This window comes from Piliocolobus tephrosceles, chromosome 10 (assembly GCF_002776525.5).
Source record: "Piliocolobus tephrosceles isolate RC106 chromosome 10, ASM277652v3, whole genome shotgun sequence".
Classification (NCBI taxonomy): domain Eukaryota; kingdom Metazoa; phylum Chordata; class Mammalia; order Primates; family Cercopithecidae; genus Piliocolobus; species Piliocolobus tephrosceles.
The window spans coordinates 48,686,519-48,707,623 of record NC_045443.1 but is presented as its reverse complement, the minus strand read 5'-3'; the positions used below and the strand labels follow the sequence as shown (position 1 = coordinate 48,707,623).

Below are 21,105 nucleotides of genomic sequence, written 5' to 3'. Positions count from 1 at the left end.
ATGCAAGCAAATTTAAACAACAGGAATATGTTAATCGCCCAATTAATGCCCGTAAAGTGTGGATATGATGAGGGAAAATGAACCCTCCTGACAAATGCTAACATAACCCAGACCAGCCTCTGAAGAGTTATGTTTGGGGCATTTAGGGCAAAGTTGGGACTGTAGTTCTGAGAACTTGGATTTTCTGGGACCAGCCAAGGTCTTCAGTGCTAGCCAAAAACCTCAGCAGCAGCATCAACTCCACTTCTCCCTCATACCCAATATCCAGTCTATTTGCAAGTCCTATTGGCTCTCCCTTCAGAACATATCCCAAGTCTGATCACTTCTTACCACCGCCACTGCTCCCACCCAGATCCAAGTCACCATCAGCTCCTGTTTGGGTAATGGTAGCAGCCTCTGACTTGCTTCTGCCTTTGCCCTCCAGTGTTTTTTAAATGCAGCCACTGGAGTAATCATTTGAAACATAAGTTGGGTCATGTCACTCCTCTATCAAAACCCTGAAATGGCTTCTGGGCCAAAAAGCCTTCTTGGCCTGAGGGCCACACAACTGGCATCATCACATCTCCCACCTTAGCTCCTATTGCTCTCCTGCTTGCCCACTCTGCTCCAGACACAAAGACCACCTTGCTGTTTCCTTAAACATGCCAGGCTTACTCCCACCTCGGGGTCTTCGTACTTGCTCATGCCTCTACCTAAAATGCCTTTCCTCCAGGTAACCTCTTGGGTAGCTCCCTCACGTCTTTTAGGTTCAACTCAAATATCACCTCCTTGAGCTCTTCTCTGATGATCCTACTTAAAATCGGCCACCTCCCTCCCCCCAGAACTTCCTGTACTTCTTTACTGCTTTATTTTCCGCCATGGCACATATCTCTATTTTGTTGGAGATTCCCATCTAATTTAGGATCCATCTTAAAAGGACTGCCTCATTTTATAGCGTGGCTTTAATAAAATACAGTGCCTGGCAAATGACCCGTGCCTTCCAAAAGAGTGAGAGCAAAATATATCTTAGCCACACGTAATATCACTGGTACCTTAGCCTGACTTCACTTTACTTTGAAGCCCAAGGTTTCCAGTTCCTCCTCCATGGTTTTGTAAGTTCTTCTCTGAATGTAATATAAATTCTCTGAGTATCCACTGCCTCCCCATCCCCAACATGAAGCCCACTTGACCATCCTGGGGCCCAGTGGCCCTTTTCTCTTCTGAACTTCTACGGCACATACATCCCAGTTGGGCATCCAACTGTTTACTACTGTCGCATATGGCACCTGATTGTTTCATGTGTTTTTCCTTCCTATCTGATGACAGATACTATCTTCTAAATTTCTGTTGCATCCCCCTAGCACTTAACCCAGGCCTGAACAAGTAGTCAGTATAGAATAGCCACTGTTAACTATTTGTCCTAACAGGAAACAAAGACCCAGAACTTATTTAATACGTACCTCTCATGACTGCCATGTAGGCTCACTGAAGTCTAAGAATGTATTCTAGTCATATATGGTTGTACACGAAATATTTAATTAACTGAGTCCTCCTCCCATTTACGTACCCTGTATTGAAAATGTGCCTGGCTGAAACCTCACTTACAGGAAAAACCACCATTTCCTCCTGATTTGAGTTCCCTTTCTTTTCTTTTTCTTTCTTTCTTTCTTTCTTTTGTGTGTGTGTGTGTGTGTGTGTGTGAGAATAGCTTTTAATTTAACACACTTGAAGCAATAAATCACCTATCTCTCTTTCCATCAGAGGCAAGTATTCTTCCCCCAAATTGGATGTAGTTTAAACAACAACTGTGACTAGTGAAAAACAAAACAAATACAATCTCTTTCAGGAAGCGGCATCAAAACCTACTGGGCTGGTGGGTACCGGCAACAGGCTCAGCCTCCACCAAGGCCAAGAGAAGCAGCACACTGAGAGCAGCAAGACTTGTGTGGTATTTCATCCAGCTTTGGACAGACTCAACAACACCTGGGGTAGGGGGAACCACAAAAGAATGATGCCTAAAATGAAACACATATGCTCGTCTCCCTCACGTGGCTAATATCCTTGGCACATAGAAGATGCTAGAAAAATAAGTGCAAAGGTAGCAGCTCCCAGGTAAAGCTGAGGGAAGACAGTTTGGGCCTTATTTGCTTTTGTTTTTAATTGGGGTCTTACATATACATTGGTTTTCAGGCAGAAAAATTTTCTGCTTTCTGGGGGTGTTCTGTGCCACACAGTGCTCCCGCCTCCAGCAAAAATATTTGTGTTGTTTCTGTCTATTTGAACGCTTCACTGAATTACCTTCTACCTATGGTATTTCACTGCTTACCCCATACCATGTAAGTGTAGAGTAGCATGTCCAGTAGAATTACATTAGTCAGGTCAGGCAGGTGGCTCACGCCTATAATCCCAGCACTTTGGGAGGCTGAGGTGGGTGGATCACTTGAGGTCAGGAGTTCAAGACCAGCCTGGCCAATATGGTGAAACCCCGTCACTACTAAAAATACAAAAATTAGCCAGGCGTGGTGGTGCACACTTGTAATCCCAGCTACACGGAGGCTGAGGCAGGAGAATCACTTGAACCCAAGGAGGTGGAGGTTGAAGTGAGCCGAGATTATGCCACTATACTCCAGCCTGGGCTACAGAGTGAGACTCCATCTCAAAAAAAAAGTACATTAGCCATATGTCTAATTTTAAATTGTTTAGTAGTCACATAAAAAATATAAAAATAAGTGAAAATAACATAATATTTATCAAATTATTTTATTTAATAGATATATCTAAAATACTGTCATTTCAGTGTCTAATCAATATAAAATATTGATGAAACATTTTATATTCTTTTTTGGTACCAATCCTTCAAGATCTGGTATATATTTTATGTGTACAGTACAGTCTCAATTTGGCAAGCCTAAGTTCAAGTGGCCATTTGCCACATGTAGCTATTGACTACCCACATTAAATACCGCAAGTCTACAGAATCTTAAGCAAACTCTTTCAGTGTGATTTACTGAGTGGGAAATCTCTGTGACACCGTGCAGGTCATCTTATATTACCAATTTAAGAGTGCAGAACTTTGTTTTTTTGTTTTTTTTTTTTGTTTTTTTTTTGAGACAGGTGTCACTCTGTTGCCCAGGCTGGGGTGCAATAACTCACTGTGTCATCACAGCTCACTGCAGCTTTGACCTCCCTGGCCTCAAGTGATCCTTTCACCTCAACCTTCCTGAGTAGCTGGGACTATATGCGCACACCACCACGCCTGGCTAATTTTTTTTTTTTTTTTGTACTTTGCAGAGATAGGGTTGTGCCATGTTGCCCAGGCTGCTCTCAAATTCCTGGGCTCAAGCAATCTGCCCGCCTCAACTTCCCAAAGTGCTGGGATTACAGGTGTGAGCCACTCTGCTTGGCCCAGAACCTTGTTTTATAACTTAGGATTTTTTACTTAAAGGATAGAATCACAATTGTATCTACTCCCATCCCCTAGTCCTGCCCCTGCTCCCTGCTGTCTCCCCACAGAAGGCCTGTACTGATGTGATTTAGCAACAATGATACCTACAAGGTGAAAAAGACATCCTTTCTGTGATAGCTTCATCAGCACTTGTTTGGGGATCATAACTCCAGTTGAATTAAAATTTTAAAATACTCTATAAATGTTACAAATTTAGCTGAAGGTGGGTCGGAGGCTTTTCTAGGAGGGTGTTTTAAATAGATTTGTTTTTGAGGGGGATGGTAGCAAACTAGCTCATGGACTGGAAAGTTGTGAGTCTCAGGAGTAGAAAAAAAATGAGATGATTACAAAGAAAGTAAAGACAAGTGGAGCAGGAATAGAAATGGGGTGGGGACACTAAAAATGACACAGGTCCTAAACTTGGGTGTACACTCTGTAATAATAAAAAAATATAACATCTAAATCTCTAAATGGTCCCTCACATTTCACACGTCTGACCCTAACAGTAGTAACCACAGGAAAATAAAAATAGAAGAGAATGTTAGGGCAGGAAGGGACTTCTGAGCTCATCTAGTTTAACCCATTCATTCTAAAGAAAAACGCCAAGAGAAGTAAAGCAACTTGGCCCTATCACACTTAAAGGTGGAGTCAGAGTACAACCCCAGGTGTTCTCACTGTGAACTGCAGGTAAGGCAGTTCAGGTAAAGCAAATAAATTATACAGGGAACAAGAGGCTCAGGCTACTCCCGTTGTACTTCCTGCAAGCCCAAAGTGAGAGACAGAGAAACAGCAGGCACATTCTATCGTAGGTAGGAGAAAACAACCAAGTCAACTCCAAAATATTGAAGAAACATTGATGTAAAATGTCACTTGAACATGATTCTTCCAGTAGTCTTTTCTGTATTTTTTTTTCCTTTAAAAGAAAATTCCCAATCTGAGCCAAATTGGATTTCTGATTAGTTATATGGACATTTAGATCAATGAACGAAATACAAATTTTGACACATTATGTGTTCCAAAGATATGTTCATTGGGATTCCATACAAATGGAAATCAAAAGATATTTACAGGAAGAAAATACTATCTTTCACATGAACATCTGCATACAGTGAGAACTTCACATTTATACCACCATGTCTCACACAGACGACTCCTAACAGGCTAATAATCAGTTGACCCAATCCACGTATTAATCCACTTTTCACTCACAGATAGTATTGTCTGCACACATGTGTAAAATTAAGCAGTACATTCTAGACTTTTATTCCAGGGGAAATTGCCTTGTATATATTAAGACATACATATAAATGCATTTTTAAGCAAGAAAGAAACCCATTATTTGCTCCAGTTTTTCCCAACTCTCAATCTGAAATAAAGAATAGCACTTGGCCGGGCTCATGCTTGTAATCCCAGCACTTTGGGAGGCCGAAGCAGGCAGATCACGAGGTCAAGAGATCGAGACCATCCTGGCCAACATGGTGAAACCCCGTCTCTACTAAAATTACAAAAATTAGCTGGGTGTGGTGGTGCGTGCCTGTAGTCCCAGCTACTTGGGAAGAGGCAGAGGTTGCAGTGAGATCACACCACCACACTCCAGCCAGCCGACAGAGCAAGACTCCATCTCAAAAAAAAAAAATTGCATTTATACAAAACTTGGCCTTGTAGAAACAGCCCTCTGTTTTGTGAGGCAGAAAAAAGGGCAGCCATAGTACACTTTCTTACAAATATGTTTAGGCATCAGAAGGGCTGAATTTCTTTTTCTATTTAATGAAATTAAGTAACATATAAGCTATAATCTTAAATATTGATTTTATACCATTGATTTTACAAAGTTTATAAAATTTTATTATAAAATGTGTATTTTGCTCAAAATACACATGCTAGCTATCTTTGTCCCCCCCCCCCCCCTTTTTTTTTTTTTGATACCGAGTCTCACTCTGTCACCCAGGCTGGAGTGCAGTGGCACAATCTCAGATCACTGCAACCTCCACCTCCTGGGCTCAAGCGATTCTCGTGTCTCAACCCAGTAGCTGGGATTACAGTCATGCACCACCATGCCTGGCTAATTTTTGTATTTTTAGTAGAGATAGGGTTTCACCATGTTGGCCAGACTGGTCTTGAACTCCTGACTTCAAGCAATCCACTCACCTTGGCCTCCCAAAGTCCTGGGATTATAGCCATGAGCCACCACGCCCAGCCCCTTTGTCTACATTTCAATCCAAACACCCAATCATCCTCCATTCCCCAAAAAGGCCTTTGTTTTGTAACATAATTGAAGACAATCCATTTTTGATGCCTGTGTGGAGTCACTATTCTATGGGGACTGGATTTTGTAAGGCTGCTTAGTATGGGGATTTCCACAGGAGTCAGCAACTTCAGTAACAAAGTGGGCTGCTTTAGGAAATCCAACTCAACATTAGAAGGTAACACCAGTAGGCATAGTTGAGTAGAGTATTACTATACCATGAGCTCCCCTCCTTCTGTCAATCCCATCTGTTCCCAAATTGAAGAAAATGTCAGAGAGGAAAAGGCAGGGAGCATGCTAAACTAGGACCCACCATGGCACACCACCTTATACTCTTGGTTCATCATATCAGATCTCACTGTATCCTTGAAGCATAATTGGAAAGAGATGGCAGTTGTCATCACAACATCGTGCAGATGAGGTGAGGCACAGAGAGGATGAAGGACTTGCCCAAGGTCCACAGCCAGCATCCAGGTCTCCAGGCCATGGGCCTTGGACACTGCATTCCTGGCTCACATGGTATTAAGCTCCTATGAGACAGGCGCCCCAGTCATAACCAGAATCCTGATTGTTCACAACTCACCACATCCTAATCCAACGTTTGTGCTATATTTCACCCAGCTGATTCTGCTTTATTTTCCTACAGTTTCTGGAAAAATCCTTTCAACCAAACAAATATATGTTAAGCAAACAGCAATAAATCCTGTTTCATTCGACTGAATAATTTGAAATAGAAACTCCAGAGACTCTGGAATTTGGTGCAGAGCAGTAGGAAAATTATAGAATGCTATCGTTCTACTTTTCATCACATTTGAAACTCTAATTTAATCCCAGGTTGCAACTAAAATACTGAAATAACCAAAATGGAAAGAATCGTCTTTTATAACATCACATAAAGTTTCTTTGCATCTGAAATTTTTTTTTTTTTTTTTTTTTGAGACAGAGTCTTGCTCTGTTGCCCAGGCTGGAGTGCAGTAGGGTGATCTCGGCTCACTGCAACCTCCGCCTCCCAGGTTCAGGTGATTCTCCTGCCTGAGCCTGCCAAGTAGCTGGGATTACAGGCACCTGCCACCACACCCAGCTAATTTTTGGGTTTGCCATGTTAGCCAGGCTGGTCTCGAACTCCTGACCTCTGGTGATCCGCCTGCCTCAGCCTCTCTTAAAGTGCTGGGATTACAAATGTGAGCCACCGTGCCTGGCCACATCTGAAATTCAAAGTGTCCAAAATCACACTGCTAGTCACAGCAGATAAGCAGTGAAGTCAAATCAGGAGGCGATACATGGAAAAATGGCAGAGATGAGCCTCTGGCCCCTGAAAAATGTAGAAATGGAGGCAGGCAAAGAGCTCAGAAATGAGAAAATACAAATTTGGGGCACTTCGCATGACAACTTCCAGGGAGTCATCACGTGGTACGGTAAAACAATACTATTTTAACTAAAAACAAACATCATACTTTTTGGGGAAATGACTGCTGAGAAATAGAGAATTCATCTGTCTACCTTTAGCAAAGTACAATATTATGCTGCTGTGGGCATCTGGCATTGTACCACCAAATATCACAAACCCAAGTGAATTCTTGACAGCACTTAAAGGGATAATTCGGCCCTTTTTCCGCTTTGAAATATAAGTGAGAAACTAATATTTTAAACTGTTCCTGAGTTACAGTTTCATTAAAATATGTACTTGCTTAATACCAACTGCTTAGCCTTTAAAAACCAAAAACCAAACCTTTACAGTTGGTCTCACACTATCACACACATTCACAAACTCATATTATGAATTTTTGTATGATTTAAATTAAAAATATCTTTTATTGAAAATGCTGTATTGGCTGGGCATGGTGGCTCACCCCTATAATCCCAGCACTTTGGGAGGCTGAGGCAGGCGGATCACCTAAGTTTGGGAGCTCGAGACCAGTCTAACAAACATGGAGAAACCCCCATCTCTACTAAAAATACAAAAGTAGCCAGGCATGGTACGTGCCTGTAACCCCAGCTGCTTGGGAGGCTGAGACAGGAGAATCACTTGAACCCCGGAGGCGGAGGTTGCAGTGAGCCAAGATTGCACCATTGCACTCCAGCCTGGGCAACAGAGTGAGACTCCATCTCAAAAAAAAAAAAAAAAAAGAAGAAGAAGAAAAGAAAATGCTGTATTATACATGTATAGGTCAGAAATTATTGTGTGCAATGAAAAAAAATGCCATAAATAATGCTCCACCCAATAGCTGATTTTCGATATGAAACACCAAGAAGGTTTTTCATTTACTGCAGGTAAGCCCACACCACTGGCCACATAAATAGGTTTCTCTGAAGGCCACTACCACCCATCCCCCAACAGAGGACTGGAAGCACATCCCCATTTTTGATGTACTGATGGTAGATCTCTTGCCAGCAAAATGAATACCCTTTTTAATATTATCTTCTCCTTAAACATTTATTAAAAGTATCTACAATAGTGTATCATCACTAATACAAATTTTTTCTCAGTTCTATTTCAGAAGGCATCAAATGATTGTGTTCTTTTTTTTTTTTTTTAACTTTTTTATTTTTGAGACAGAATCTCACTCTGTCGCCCAGGCTGGAGTGCAGTGGTACAATCTCAGCTCACTATAACCTCCACCTCCCAGGTTCAAGTGATTCTCATGCCTCAGCCTCCCAAGTAGCTGGGATTACAGGTGTGTGCTACCATGCCCAGCTAACTTTTGTTTTTTTAGTAGAGATGGGGTTTCAACATGTTGGCCAGGCTGGTCTCAAACTCCTGACCTCAGGTGATCCACCTGCGTGGGCCTCCCAAAGTGCTGGAATTACAGGTGTGAGCCACCACTCCCAGCATGATTGTGTTCTTTAAATGAACTACAAATACCCAATGTATTTCTTCATATCTGACTGTTTTAACTTTTTGGCAAATTAAAAAGGTATGTGGCTTCTTCTCACTGATTCGTATGTTTGAGGTTTAGCTTGGTATACTGTGGTAAAAGTACATGTAATCAAGGCCTTTAGGGGGCCTTTCTGTGGCACAAACTTTGTGGTCACTGTAGATCACCCATCTTCCTTTTATATTTTTGATATGGCAAATGTAATGGTCATTTATTATAGATGTTTCCATGTGACTGAAGGATGTAAATAATTGATGCACTTATTCTTTTCAGTGTTAACTTTCTGTGAGGAGGTCCCAGTAGCCATTCTCCACCTTCTCAAGTTCCCTTTCAAAGAAACGGCCCACGTAGCTACTCCACATTCAGCCTCTAATTCTGCCCTGCCAAAACTGGCAAAAGCCTTGTTCATAATACAAACAATGCTATCTGCACCATGGAAAGGTTGCTGAGGTGTCAAACAGTAATACAAACCAAGTCAGGAGCATGCTGGTTGCTGCAGTCATTGTCGTCAGTGATTTCATAAGCTATTTAAAAAGCCATCCCTGGGAGAAGATTTTTGGGTCCCCTAAAGTATCCAAGGTCACAACCACAATTTACTGTATTCAGGAGCCAGCTGTAGCTATTGTGGGTTAAGTGTCTCAGAATTCTGGAAATGAAACGTAACAGCATTCTGGAAATAAGACTTAATAACTTTTTAAAAACCGTCACTACCACCTTAACCTTAACTGGCACTTGTAGACCAAAAAGATTTTAAGTATTAACCCTTCATTCCCAACCACAGATCTACGAAAGAGGCTGCCAGACACTAGGAGAGAATGCCAGTGTGGCTCATCAGGACTTCTGGAGTTCTCCACCTGGCCAATCAACCCCATAAGCAGCATAGAGGCTGAGAAAAGGTTCTGTTATATTTGATTCTAACATGAAAGAAATGCATGAACATGCTACCTACTCGGGTTGGGAAATAACGGCTCGTCTTAAACGTCTTTAAGGTGCTTGAGAGGATGAAGGTGGTGAAGAAGAGAATACAGGACCAAAAGAGGACATCAGGAGTATAGGGTCCATGATGGCCACACGCAGATCCCATGAACTCTCCATGCATCTCCTGGCATTCCTGGAGGAACAAGCATTCCGGGTGATGAAAGGCAGACACAACCGAATAAATAGCTGTTCCCTTCTGAGTCCACCACTCATTGTCATCCATGGTTGCTGGGAGCAGAGGCTGCAAGCAGCATCCCCTTGACCTTTATGCAGTTGCAGGGTCCTCTCTTGCACAGGCCACTTTCAAGTAGGGTGGCTACTTATGGTCCTAAGACATAGAACCAGAAGTGTTCTGAACAAATACTATTTCCAAGGCTCTGGAAGGACCCTGGCAACTTGTATTATTCTTATCACAGAGGACCTCCAAACTTGAATATTCTTCAACCCCACATGTCTGGATCTGCCCCCTGTCCTGCATGGTTTCATCCCCACCTACCCTTGGTGCAGGGTCACTGGGTACGATGTGGGGGGAGAAAAGAGAAGGGTAATCTTCTCCTTTTACATACAAGAAAACTTCTGAAAGGATAAAAGAAAATGAGTAAGAATTGTTTTTTAAAAAGCTTTATTTCGGTAAACGCCAGAGTTTGCCAAAGGGCCACTCCTCCCTTTCACTTAGAAGTCCCTCCTAAACCTGTGGTCATAATGCTAGGACATCTGACAGCTCCAAAACTTACACTGACAGTCAGGTTAGCCCAGTGGACTTCTGCTGTCACAATGTTGTGGTCCTTCCAGTACTGGAGGGTGTGATTGTTCGGATTCTCTGGGAGAGTACACCTGCAGCTGAGGGGAAAAATTAAAAAGATTCCTGAGGAAAACAGCCAAATACTCAGTTAAATGTTTTTAGAACAACTGGTTTAAAGGCTGTCAGGAGCTGCCTTGCTGCTGCTTTGCATACTTCAGACCTAAGTAGTTGAGGCCCCTCTGTAGGCCCCATCACACTCTAATTTTTCAGTTGGTCATTACTAAAGTTGGACTCAAATCAGCCCATGGATCTTGGATTAAACTGTGCCGACAACCACATTTGGCATCTGATATGCCCGGAATGAGTCCTGATTTTTTTTTTTTTTTTTTGCCTGATTTCTATATCTTAGGCTCTTGCTAAGAAATTTAATCTGCATAGCAAGGAGGTCTTGATATCCTATTTACTTCTCAACAACTTCCTCCAAGCCTGAATATCTTATTCCCTATACCCTTCATCATGCTCTTGTTCTAGAAGTCAGTGTCTCCTGGAATCGTGATGTAAGCACTTCCTGACACTGAGTTATCTTTGTATCTCTTCCTGACACTGAGATATCCCACTACCTTGGCCATTCCCTGGTCACTCATGGTAGAGCCAGACCTAGAAGCTCTATTAGCTTCCCCAGGCCTCCTACTCCAGCCAAACCAGACCAGACCAGACCACACTGGTGCCATCGGCCACCATGTTGCCTCCCAGTCCTAGCATGCTTCATGCACAACCTGGCTCCCAATATGGTCAACTGACACAGCCATCCCTACTAACTTTGTATGATCTGTGAATTTAATAAACATGTCTTCTAAGATATGGCATGACTGAATTAAAATTCAAAAAGCTCTCAACAGGTTAGAATAATAGGAAGAAATCGACAAAATGAAAAGTAATAGGGAAAGCTATAAAGCCCTATACTTAGGTTTAAAAAATCAATTCCAAATAAATAAACTGTGGTACATCTAGATAATGAAATATTATCATTATCAGTACTAAGAAGAAATGAACCATCAAGTCATGAAAAAACAGAGGACCTTAAATGCATATTACAAAGTGAAAGAAGCCAATCTGAAAATGCCACGTATTGTATGATTCCAACTATGACCTTTTGGAAAATTCAAAACTATAAGGACATAAAAAGGTCAGTGGTTGTTAGGAGTTGGGGGGAGAGAGGGAGCAACTGGCAGAGCACAGAAGATTTTTAAGGAAGTGAAAGTATTCTGTATAATATTATAATGGAGGATACATGTCATTATACATTTGTCAAAATTCACAGAATGCACAACACCAAGAGTCAACCCTAATGTAACCTATAGACTTTGGGTGGCAATGATATGTCTGTTTAGGTTCACTGATTGTAACAAACTTACCACTCTGGTGTGGGATATTGATATTGGGGAAGACTGTGCCTGTGCTGGGGTAGGGGGTATATGCAAACTCTCTGTACTTGCTGTTCAACTTTGCTGTGAACCTAAAACTGCTTTAAAAAATAAACCATTTTTTAAAAATCAATTCCATACATATTAACATAAAATCATTGAAAGAGTTGAGGAGCTCTAGCTTCACATCAGCGCCATATGAATTAACAGTAGAATGCAACTTAAAAAAATACCATCTTGAGCTTTATTAACAAAGAATTTGTTTCTGGAACCAAAGTCTACTCAATCCAGGGCTGGTCACTTTGCCTGTCTTCTTGGATATAAGCCTCATAAAGACAGATCCTTTGTCATGTTTGCCACTATGTTTCCAAGGCCTAAAACAGTGCTTGGTACATAATAGGTGCTCAATAAATATTTGTTAAACAAAGAAAATAATGATAAAAAGAGGTCAAAGAATGAACCTTACAGAAATGAGAACTCTCATGCCAATAGGAGCCAATTCACTAGGCTTTGAAGATGATACTCCCTAATCATTGTTACTTTCTAGTAAAATAAAGTTCTAATAAATTTTTTATTAATTCTGATTTTTGAAAGGTTAATGAGTGAATAACTAGAATAGATGAAAGTGTATCTGCGGCTGATTCGCAGATGCCTCCAGACAGTGTACTCTCTCTTCTGAGATAGTTTCGGACTGCGGTTGTTCATTTCACAACCAGATCCTCCACATCAGAACTGTACAGCCAGAACTTGATGTACAGAGCTAAGGGAAGAGGATCTTCAGTCATAATTTGGAGAATACTATTACAGAGAAGAAATGTTTATAGGACCAGAGTGTCCTAGATGGTTGAAAATACAGCCAGATACCGTGTTTCTTTTCCAAGTGATTCAAACCATATTGAACACATAAACAAATCATAATGTCTTGAGTTGAAATCTAGGAAGTAAGTAGGCTTCTGGATCTTTATGATACAGTGTGAGACACTTCTGGATCTGAAAGGAATGATTAATATATCTTCACCTAATAATTCCTAAGAGTTGCCTGTACATACTTTCAGAGAAAGAGAGTCCTTCATTTCAACAAAGGAGAGAGTCCATTCTCTCACTTGATAACATAGTCCAGAGGTTCCCAAGTCCTTGCAAAAAGAAGTCCCTCCCCTAACTAACTCAAATTCTCCCTGTTACATTTGCAGCCCATTTTTGTTTCAGTGCCTAGAACCAAAAGACACTGTCTGGAAAGCATTTCTTGAGTCCCCTCTGTGGGACTTCTAGTCGATCTTCTCTGTCAACACTTTTGATTGTTCTCCTCTGGCAGCCCTCCAATACTCCTTGTCTGTATCCAAGATCCATTTCCCAAAGGGCAAGACACTTCTTGACCAGAAGCTGTAAGCACTGCCTGGCACTCTACATCAGCAATTAAACTCAGGCCCTTTGCTCAATTTTTAAAAATAAGCAGAAAGCACACTTACTAATAGAGGCTAAGGTGGTCCAGCTGGCTGTGCATGTGGATGGGGTAGGTCTCTGCCAGGTGAATCAGTTTTTCTATTGCTTCATAGATGAAAATAATGCAAATTAGGGAGGCAAATGCTTCTTCAGTGAAACGAGTAATGTAGCAGACAAGGGAACTGGCATCAGTTGCCACAAGGACAATACACAGGAAAGCGGTCCACAGTCCAATACAAGCTCGCAGGGAGAGGTATGAAAGAGCATAGTCTCTGAAACAAGACCAAAGTTCATCAGAAAGCACGGATGGATGGCATTAAGAGACAAGGAGTCAGAAATGTGGTTAATTCATCTCATCTAAACCAGCACTGGAACCCAGTTTATCCCTAATTCTGACTGTATTTTACTTCTAAATAATGCTCTGGCACAGTTATGATACAGATTTGCCTCACAGGATATGGGCAAGGATATGAAAACTGAAAAAAGAAATTGTCTCACATACATTCCTGCCATTACTACCTAATGTAATTATGACCTTATTCTTGCAGTTAAGAAAAAAGGGGGCTGGCCCCAGTCCCATGAGCTGCTACTTGAAATATGAAAGGAAAAAAGATTATATAGGAAAAGTTGGGAAACCACAGCACTCGTGTGCCCCACTACCACTAGCAAAAAAAAAAAACAGGCGGGGGGATATGAGGCCAAATTAAAAACTGACTCACAATGGAAATGGAGAAGTTTGAATTAGCTAGGGAAAGTCTTTTTAAACATAAAATGTCAAGACTTCAATAATGGCTGAGGAATATTAATCAAGCTCATTAAGAATAGGAGATCTGAGGCCGGGCACGATGGCTCACGCCTGTAATCCCAGCACTTTGGGAGGCCGAGGCGGGCAGATCACAAGGTCAGGAGATCGAGACCATCCTGGCTAACACAGTGAAATCCCGTCTCTACTAAAAACACACAAAAAAATTAGCCGGGCGTGGTAGCGGGCGCCCATAGTCCCAGCTACTCGGGAGGCTGAGGCAGGAGAATATCGTGAACCTGGGAGGCGGAGCTTGCAGTGAACTGAGATTGTACCACTGCACTCTAGCCTGGGTGACAGAGCGAGACTCCATCTCAAAAAAAAAAAAAAAAAAAGAACAGGAGATCTGCTATTTTAGGTATGTTGCTACCTGGGGGCAGGACAACAGACCAAATTATGGTCTCCTTTCAGGTTTCTTCCAATCCAGATGATATTGTCTGTCTGTACTGAGTAGAACCCTGACATTTAATCCTGGCAACATAATCACTAAATCTGGTTAGGGTTTTCAGAAAAACAAATGTCTTACTTGCAGAATTTGAACAAAATCTTTTCAAACACAAGCACTGGCCCAGTACTTCCCAGGATGGTGAGAGCCTGTCCCGCAAACAAGGAATAAGCAATCCCAGTCATGGAGGCTCCAAACAAGGATTCAATTGCACTCTAAGAGGAAAAAAAGCCATCACTGAGTCCATAGCCCATCAGTACAGAGTAATGTTGGCTTAGCTACATTCCTGACTTTGCTCTCCTGTGTGCCTTGATGGCCATTTGCTTGTATTTCATCTTAGCAAGAGTGATGTGCACACACCATCTAATACTCCTATAAACAGATACTACTTTAATAATTCAGGTGCCCAGATCCATTGACACATGATTCCTTCACTAACTCCTATTCTTCAGTGACTCAATTCAGTATTTGAAAATATATAGAAAGCACAGTGATACCATTCACACTACAAGCTCACATATAGAGTCACTTTAAATCTTATTTTAAAATGGCATCACTATATCCAATTTCCATCACTGAGGCAATAGAAAATTCAACTAGGCAACCAGCTACTGAAGCTGATGCTCAAGCAGAAGAGTCTGTTCTAAAGAGAGGACTGTGTTGCTCTTTGGTATGATGTCAGAAGACCATGGTAATTCAGAGGAAAAATCCAATCTCTTCAGTCCTAGACCAGGTAATTTCCCCCACAGTGGACTTGGCTGCCGCCACAATATTTTAGGTCTTGTTTGGGACCATTAGAAGTGGTTAAAAGTCCTTACTATGCGTCCCTCAGTGGCTTCTCCAAGCAATCCCCCAAAGGTGATGACAGGTGACATGCAGGCACAGTACAGGAACAGAAAGGAGGCCAAACACTGTAAGCTGAGTGCATCCCGGTAGTCACTCCAGTACCAAGGGGCCTTCCGCTTGATGTCCAGCACCAAGCCCCCAAATAGCCTGTGGAAACACAATAGACAGGCCTCTAACACAGTCCCTCTTCCCTAAAAGCATGTAAACAGCACACATTTGAAAGCATTTCAAATGTGCTCTGTTTAGAGGTAAGACTTTGGCTTCAGTTTGACTCCAGTACAGATGTCTCTCTTGGGTCAGCACAGAGTCTCTTTGCAACCATGGGTATGACTTATGGTAAATTTAAATGAATATCCTAAACATACAAAGAATTAATTTAGATATGCATATTATCCATTCAATAAAAAGTTCAAAAAAATTAACATGAAAGCAAGTATTAGCTTCAGACTTTAAATTCTGAGCTGTTAGGAGGAAATGTGCAAAACCAACTTAAGGTATTAAAATTGCTAGTTTTATTAAATGTTTTCTAGATAAAAAGCCCCTATCACATGCACTTTCTTACTCTGAACAACTACCCCCCTTACTTGTGAGAAATGTGTATAATAATTCATTCATGCAATTGACAAGTAGCAGCAGATACTTGGTGCCAAGCACTGTGCAGGTACTGGAGATGCAGCAATGAGCAAGATATGAACAGCCTTGCTCTTCAGGACCAAGTCTAGTGCAGGAGACAGGCAGTATTGTGAGGGTGCTATGGTGGCATAGAGCAGGGAGGGGCATTTCAGCCATGACTTCAGGGAGGGACTGGGAGTTAAGCAGATGAGGCAGAGGGACCAACATGGGTGACACTTAAAGGTGAGAGTGCTTGGTGGATCAAGGTGCTGAGAGATGTGAGTGGATAATACAGTGCGAAGGGTGAATGCCAATAGACAAGGCTGGAGAAGCTAAGTCAAAAAGGCCTTAAAAATGGTTTTATTTATTATTATTATTATTTTGAGACAGAGTCTCGCTCTGTCGCCCAGGCTGGATTGCAGTGGTGCAATCTCGGCTCACTGCAAGCTCCACCTCCCAGGTTCACATCATTCTCTTGCCTCAGTCTCCTGAGTAGCTGGGACTATGGGCGCCCGCCACCATGACTGGCTAATTTTTTTGTATTTTTAGTAGAGACGGGGTTTCACTGTGTTAGCCAGGATGGTCTCGATCTCCTGACCTTGTGATCTGCCCGCCTCGGCCTCCCAAAGTGCTGGGATTACAGGTGTGAGCCACCGCGCCTGCCAGAAATGGTTTTAAGGAATTAAAACTTTATCCTAATAGCATGTCAAGTTACTGAAGAACTATAAACAGAGGAGTGACATAATCAAACATACATTCTGGAAGGACCACTCTGTGGTAGTATGATGAATGGAACATAGATTAGGATGAGAAATGGATGGATTCAAGAGCTAATCAGGAGGTAGAATCAACAGGACTTGGTGGCAGGACTTCAGCGCCCTTCTCCTCTTCTCAAAGATGAGACAGACCAAGACCAAGATATCCCACACTAAGGAGGAGATGTGTTCCCAATTCAATCACTTTTTCTAAGAGTGGAGCCACTGCACCAGGGGGAGGGCTGTCAGGTGAATAACAAAAACAGCCACTCAGCATCAAATCACCTGGTTTCTTCTACCAATCAATGGCATAGAAAAAAAAGGAAGAGGGACTATTACAGAATGGGAACATAATAACCAAATGCAAACTCTGATTGACTCCTATGTCAAACAAATGAACTCTAAAAAAGATGTTGCTCACACAATCATAGAAAGGTTTAATAAGAATGGAGCACTAGACAATGTAAAGAATGATTGCTAATTTTGTTAGTTTGATAACGGCATGATAATTTTTGTAATGTCCTAATCAAAGAGATGCATACTGAAGTATTTACAGGTAAAATGTCGGTGATTTGGTTTAAAATAATCTAGAAAACATAAAAATAAAATTAACTGGGAAGAAACAGATGAAACAAGATTGGCAAAATGTTGGTAATAGTTGATGGGTATCTGGGGGATCATTAAACTATTCTCCCTACTTTATGTTTGAAATTTTCTATAATAAAAAGCTATTTCTAAAAAAGCACACAAGCTACTCTCTTATGGAAGGAGACTTGGTGAGCTCTCTTTCCTTCTCTCACCTAGAAGACTGGAGGAGTATGAGGAGGCCTGGGATCTGTATGCCATGGGAGAAGATCCAGCCAGCCCTTTCTCCTGGAACACTCTCTCTCATCTAGCTAGTACAATGGGTGTGCAGGTGGACACAGGACAGACACTTACCCACCCACTCTTTTCCTCTGGTTCTGGTGGGTATAGTTGGGTTCACCTTTCCTCAACTTACAGGAGTAACATCATAATCTAGGTCTGGGCTTAGGGAAGAGAAGCAAAGCCAGCCTTGTGATCTGCCTTAGTTTTAGCCTATCTGGCAAACCTAGCTTAGGTAAAGGAGCTATCTACGTGATCTAGCCTAAATCATGAGGCCTCAGGGTTTGGGGCCAATGCTTCAGTTAGTAATAAAGTATCACTTTGTCTTGCTTTCTCCTCTAGGTAAATAGCCCCTCAATACCTTGCAGGCAGCAGTAATTTATCTGGGGCAAGATTCAAGTATTTCTGGGTTCTTAGCTAACATAGCATCTTATTATCATGTGATTATCACCTCTTCATTACCAGTCATCTTCCTCTGGAGAGCATAATTCTGTGAGAAGAATCTCCCTGTATAATAATGACCCCCTACACACACATACACACACACACACACACTCTGAGGCTACCTGAGATGCTGCCATGAATACTCAGCCCCTAGACACAGGAGGAGAGGAGTGTCTGTGAGCAACAGACAAAAGATTTATGTGAAATGGATTTCTGAGAAGCCATAAAAAGGGAAGACATCTATCTGTCTAGCAGTGATTAAAAGGCAGGGAAAGATCTGAGCTCTTATGGATGGTATAACTATAAATTAATAAAATAATTTCTGAACACTTTATGAAGTCAGCCTCATACCTCATTCATGCATAAAATCAGATTATGGTTGCACATCTACAACAGATATTCATCAGGCATGGATGCTTCTTTCTGTACTTGGGATTTCCTTTCCCTTTCAACACTGTCCTTCACATTCAAGTTTTCTGGAGCAAGAGGCACACAGGGATATGAGTTTAATTTAAGCTTGATGCAAGAAAGGACTTACCCGTGTAGAGGGTCACTAGGCTCTGGAGCATAGACTTAAGGAACCCTTCCCTGGAGGGCTTTAGAAACAGGCCAACCATCCATTTGTCTGGTATACTTTGGAAGAAACCTGTTTGAAGTGTGGGGGGATCATCGAGATAGCAGCTCCTGATTCTTTTTTCCATTAACCCTTCCCCAAAGTGGCATCCCCCATAAGGGACAGAAATCTACCCTGAAAAGACCCTTTCCAGAGCACCCTCCTTGCTGTGGAGCTTGTGGCCTAGGAACACTCTAGTCATATTTTCTTCTTTGTTACTTATGGCATCCCTGCCTTAGTCAATATCAGGGAGGTTTAAGACCTGTCTTAACCCTGGCTTGGAGGGTCAAATCATACAGAACTCACAGTACCATTTCAATTTTGTCTTCTTTCCCACCTTCTTAGAGTCTACTTCACCCTGCCTTCAAATACTTCTCCATCCAACAAGAATAACATTCTCTAAGATGTTATCCAAGTTTTGCTCCAAGATTGTGCAACATGGCATGCATAAAGCAGTTTTGCATCTCAAAGAAACACAACTAATAGTCCAAAAAATTATAAAACCCAGGCTAATGTGGTTTTAATATGCAGTCCAGGAAAGTACAGAAACTTATAGGATGTCCACATGCAAATAAAAGGCTCACATTTACCTCCCACATAATTTGAGACTGAGAAAGAGGCCAGAGCTGGCCTGGAAATATGATCTTCGCAGCCATTATGTCACCTTGCCTAAGGGGCTACAATGGGAGGAAGGTCATACGGCTTGAGGCCCTTTACTAAGGGCCCTAAGGAAAATGACAGAAGCTCAGAAAGAGGAAGCATCTCCCATATCAAGCAGAGCTAAGCTCTGAGCCCAGAGCTTCCTTTTAGCTTTGTCAATTCCAGAAGTTCCTGACGTGACATTATGGGAGAACTCCTTCAAACTCCATTTGAATTTGTGAGTTAAGATACTTGCGGTTTGTGAATAAGCATATGATCCTGGCAATATGGGATTTCCTTGGGGACATCAGATGCCATTTCCAAGATCTTATAACTGTTGAGATCCAATATAATGGTCTCCCAAACCCTCAGGTGGAATTGATTATAAGTGACCCCCTCTCACAAAGCCTGGGACGCTAATCCATTTGTTTTCTTTGGCACCAATAGCAACCTAAAATCTCACCTCTGCACAGATACTGGTTTGAAGAAAACCTTGTTGCCCTAAATTCTACTACTTTCAAACTCTTAAGTTCCTAAACTGTGGATACCCTTTATATCCAAAAGATAAATTATAATTTTGAAATATCAAATCCATACTCAAAACCTTTTCCTGAAAAAATTACCACCTCCTCTAGGAGAGTCTCTATCCTGGAACCCCTTCTGAGGACACATGCTTCCCTTGAACTGCCTCTCAATACCAGGCCTCCCCACCTAATTGAGACCTCTCCCAACTTTAAAGAAAATGTTTTTTAAAAAGGGAAGGCTGCTCCCTCTTTTCAGTGGCCCTTCCATTGCAAGCACTCCTTCTTTCCACCAATACTCCCTCCCAGAGCACAGCTATCTTCCCCTACCCTCCAACACATTTTTCCTACCAGAAACATGCTCCTCGGCAGGACACTGCTAGTCAAGTACCATTCTCTCCTGTTTCTCTGTCTCCTCTCCTGGTTTCTCCCTGGATTTCCAAGATTGGAAAAATAAAATGCTTTCCACAATTCCAAAACAACTCTGAGTTTCCACTGGGTGGAGTGCTGAGGATAGAAGAGTAAGGAAAGCAACCTCAAGCAACCTCAAGCAAGGAGGCAGAAAAGAAGAAAGCAAGGGGTTAGAGGACATAAAAGCTGCTTTCCATAATCTGAGTCCTGCCCTGAGAATCTCTACCCAGCAGAACCTTCTTAAACACAGCACAGCTTAACGGAGACAGAGCCATAGTCTCAACCTTCTCTGGGGACACCTCTGGATATCACACTAACTCAGAATATCATTCTCGTTTACCACCTTCTGACCTAGGGAATAAAACCTCCTGGTCTGGGGACCTGCTTCCCTCACTTACCTCCTCCTTGGACATCTGTCCTTAAAATGTTGGCCTAGAAGAGTAGATTGCCTATTCTGAGGCACATACACCTAAAATAGTACCTGTCTTCCTACTCTAATGGAGTTTCTTAACCTAAAATGTTTTCCTAAAATGTTTCTTAACCTAAAATATTTATCATACCTAGTCCATTCCATGCTACAAAATAGACATCATTCTAAAAGTATTCATTCATTTCATTCATTTGGCAGATATTGAGACCCTACTCTGTTCAGGGCACTGTGCTGGGTCCTAGGAATGTAATGGAGCCCCTGCTCTTTGGGAACAAACAGTCTAGCAGAAAAGACAATAGATCAACCAATAATAATAAAGTATGATAAAGGCTGTAATGTAGGGAAGGGAGGTCAGAGCTCAATACTGTGATATTACATAGCAGGAACACCTAACCTCATCCAGAAAGAGTCCTAGAAGGCTTTCCAAAGGAAGCGACACAAGAACTGAGACTAAGGATAGGTAGGAGTTAGCCAGGAGATGAGGAAAGGGAAGAGTGTTCAAATCAGAGTGAACAATGATAGGAAGGACTGGAGGTGAGACAAAACATGGTAGGTGATTTGAGAAACTTGAATGAATACGATATTTGATATATT

The 21,105-nt window shown here is 41.8% G+C and overlaps 1 protein-coding gene across 1 annotated transcript in view; it reads right to left on the bottom strand.

Annotated features, from left to right (window-relative positions):
• Positions 1-21,105, bottom strand: part of SLC4A8 (solute carrier family 4 member 8) — a 90,690-nt gene that overhangs the window by 30,063 nt on the left and 39,522 nt on the right. Inside the window, exons 12-16 of the mRNA XM_023211082.3 lie at positions 15,195-15,369; positions 14,458-14,591; positions 13,156-13,401; positions 10,258-10,363; positions 9,495-9,656 (exon numbers count right to left, since the gene is read on the bottom strand). Coding sequence (XP_023066850.1) covers positions 9,495-9,656; positions 10,258-10,363; positions 13,156-13,401; positions 14,458-14,591; positions 15,195-15,369 — 823 coding nt within the window. The remainder of the gene's footprint in view (positions 1-9,494; positions 9,657-10,257; positions 10,364-13,155; positions 13,402-14,457; positions 14,592-15,194; positions 15,370-21,105) is intronic.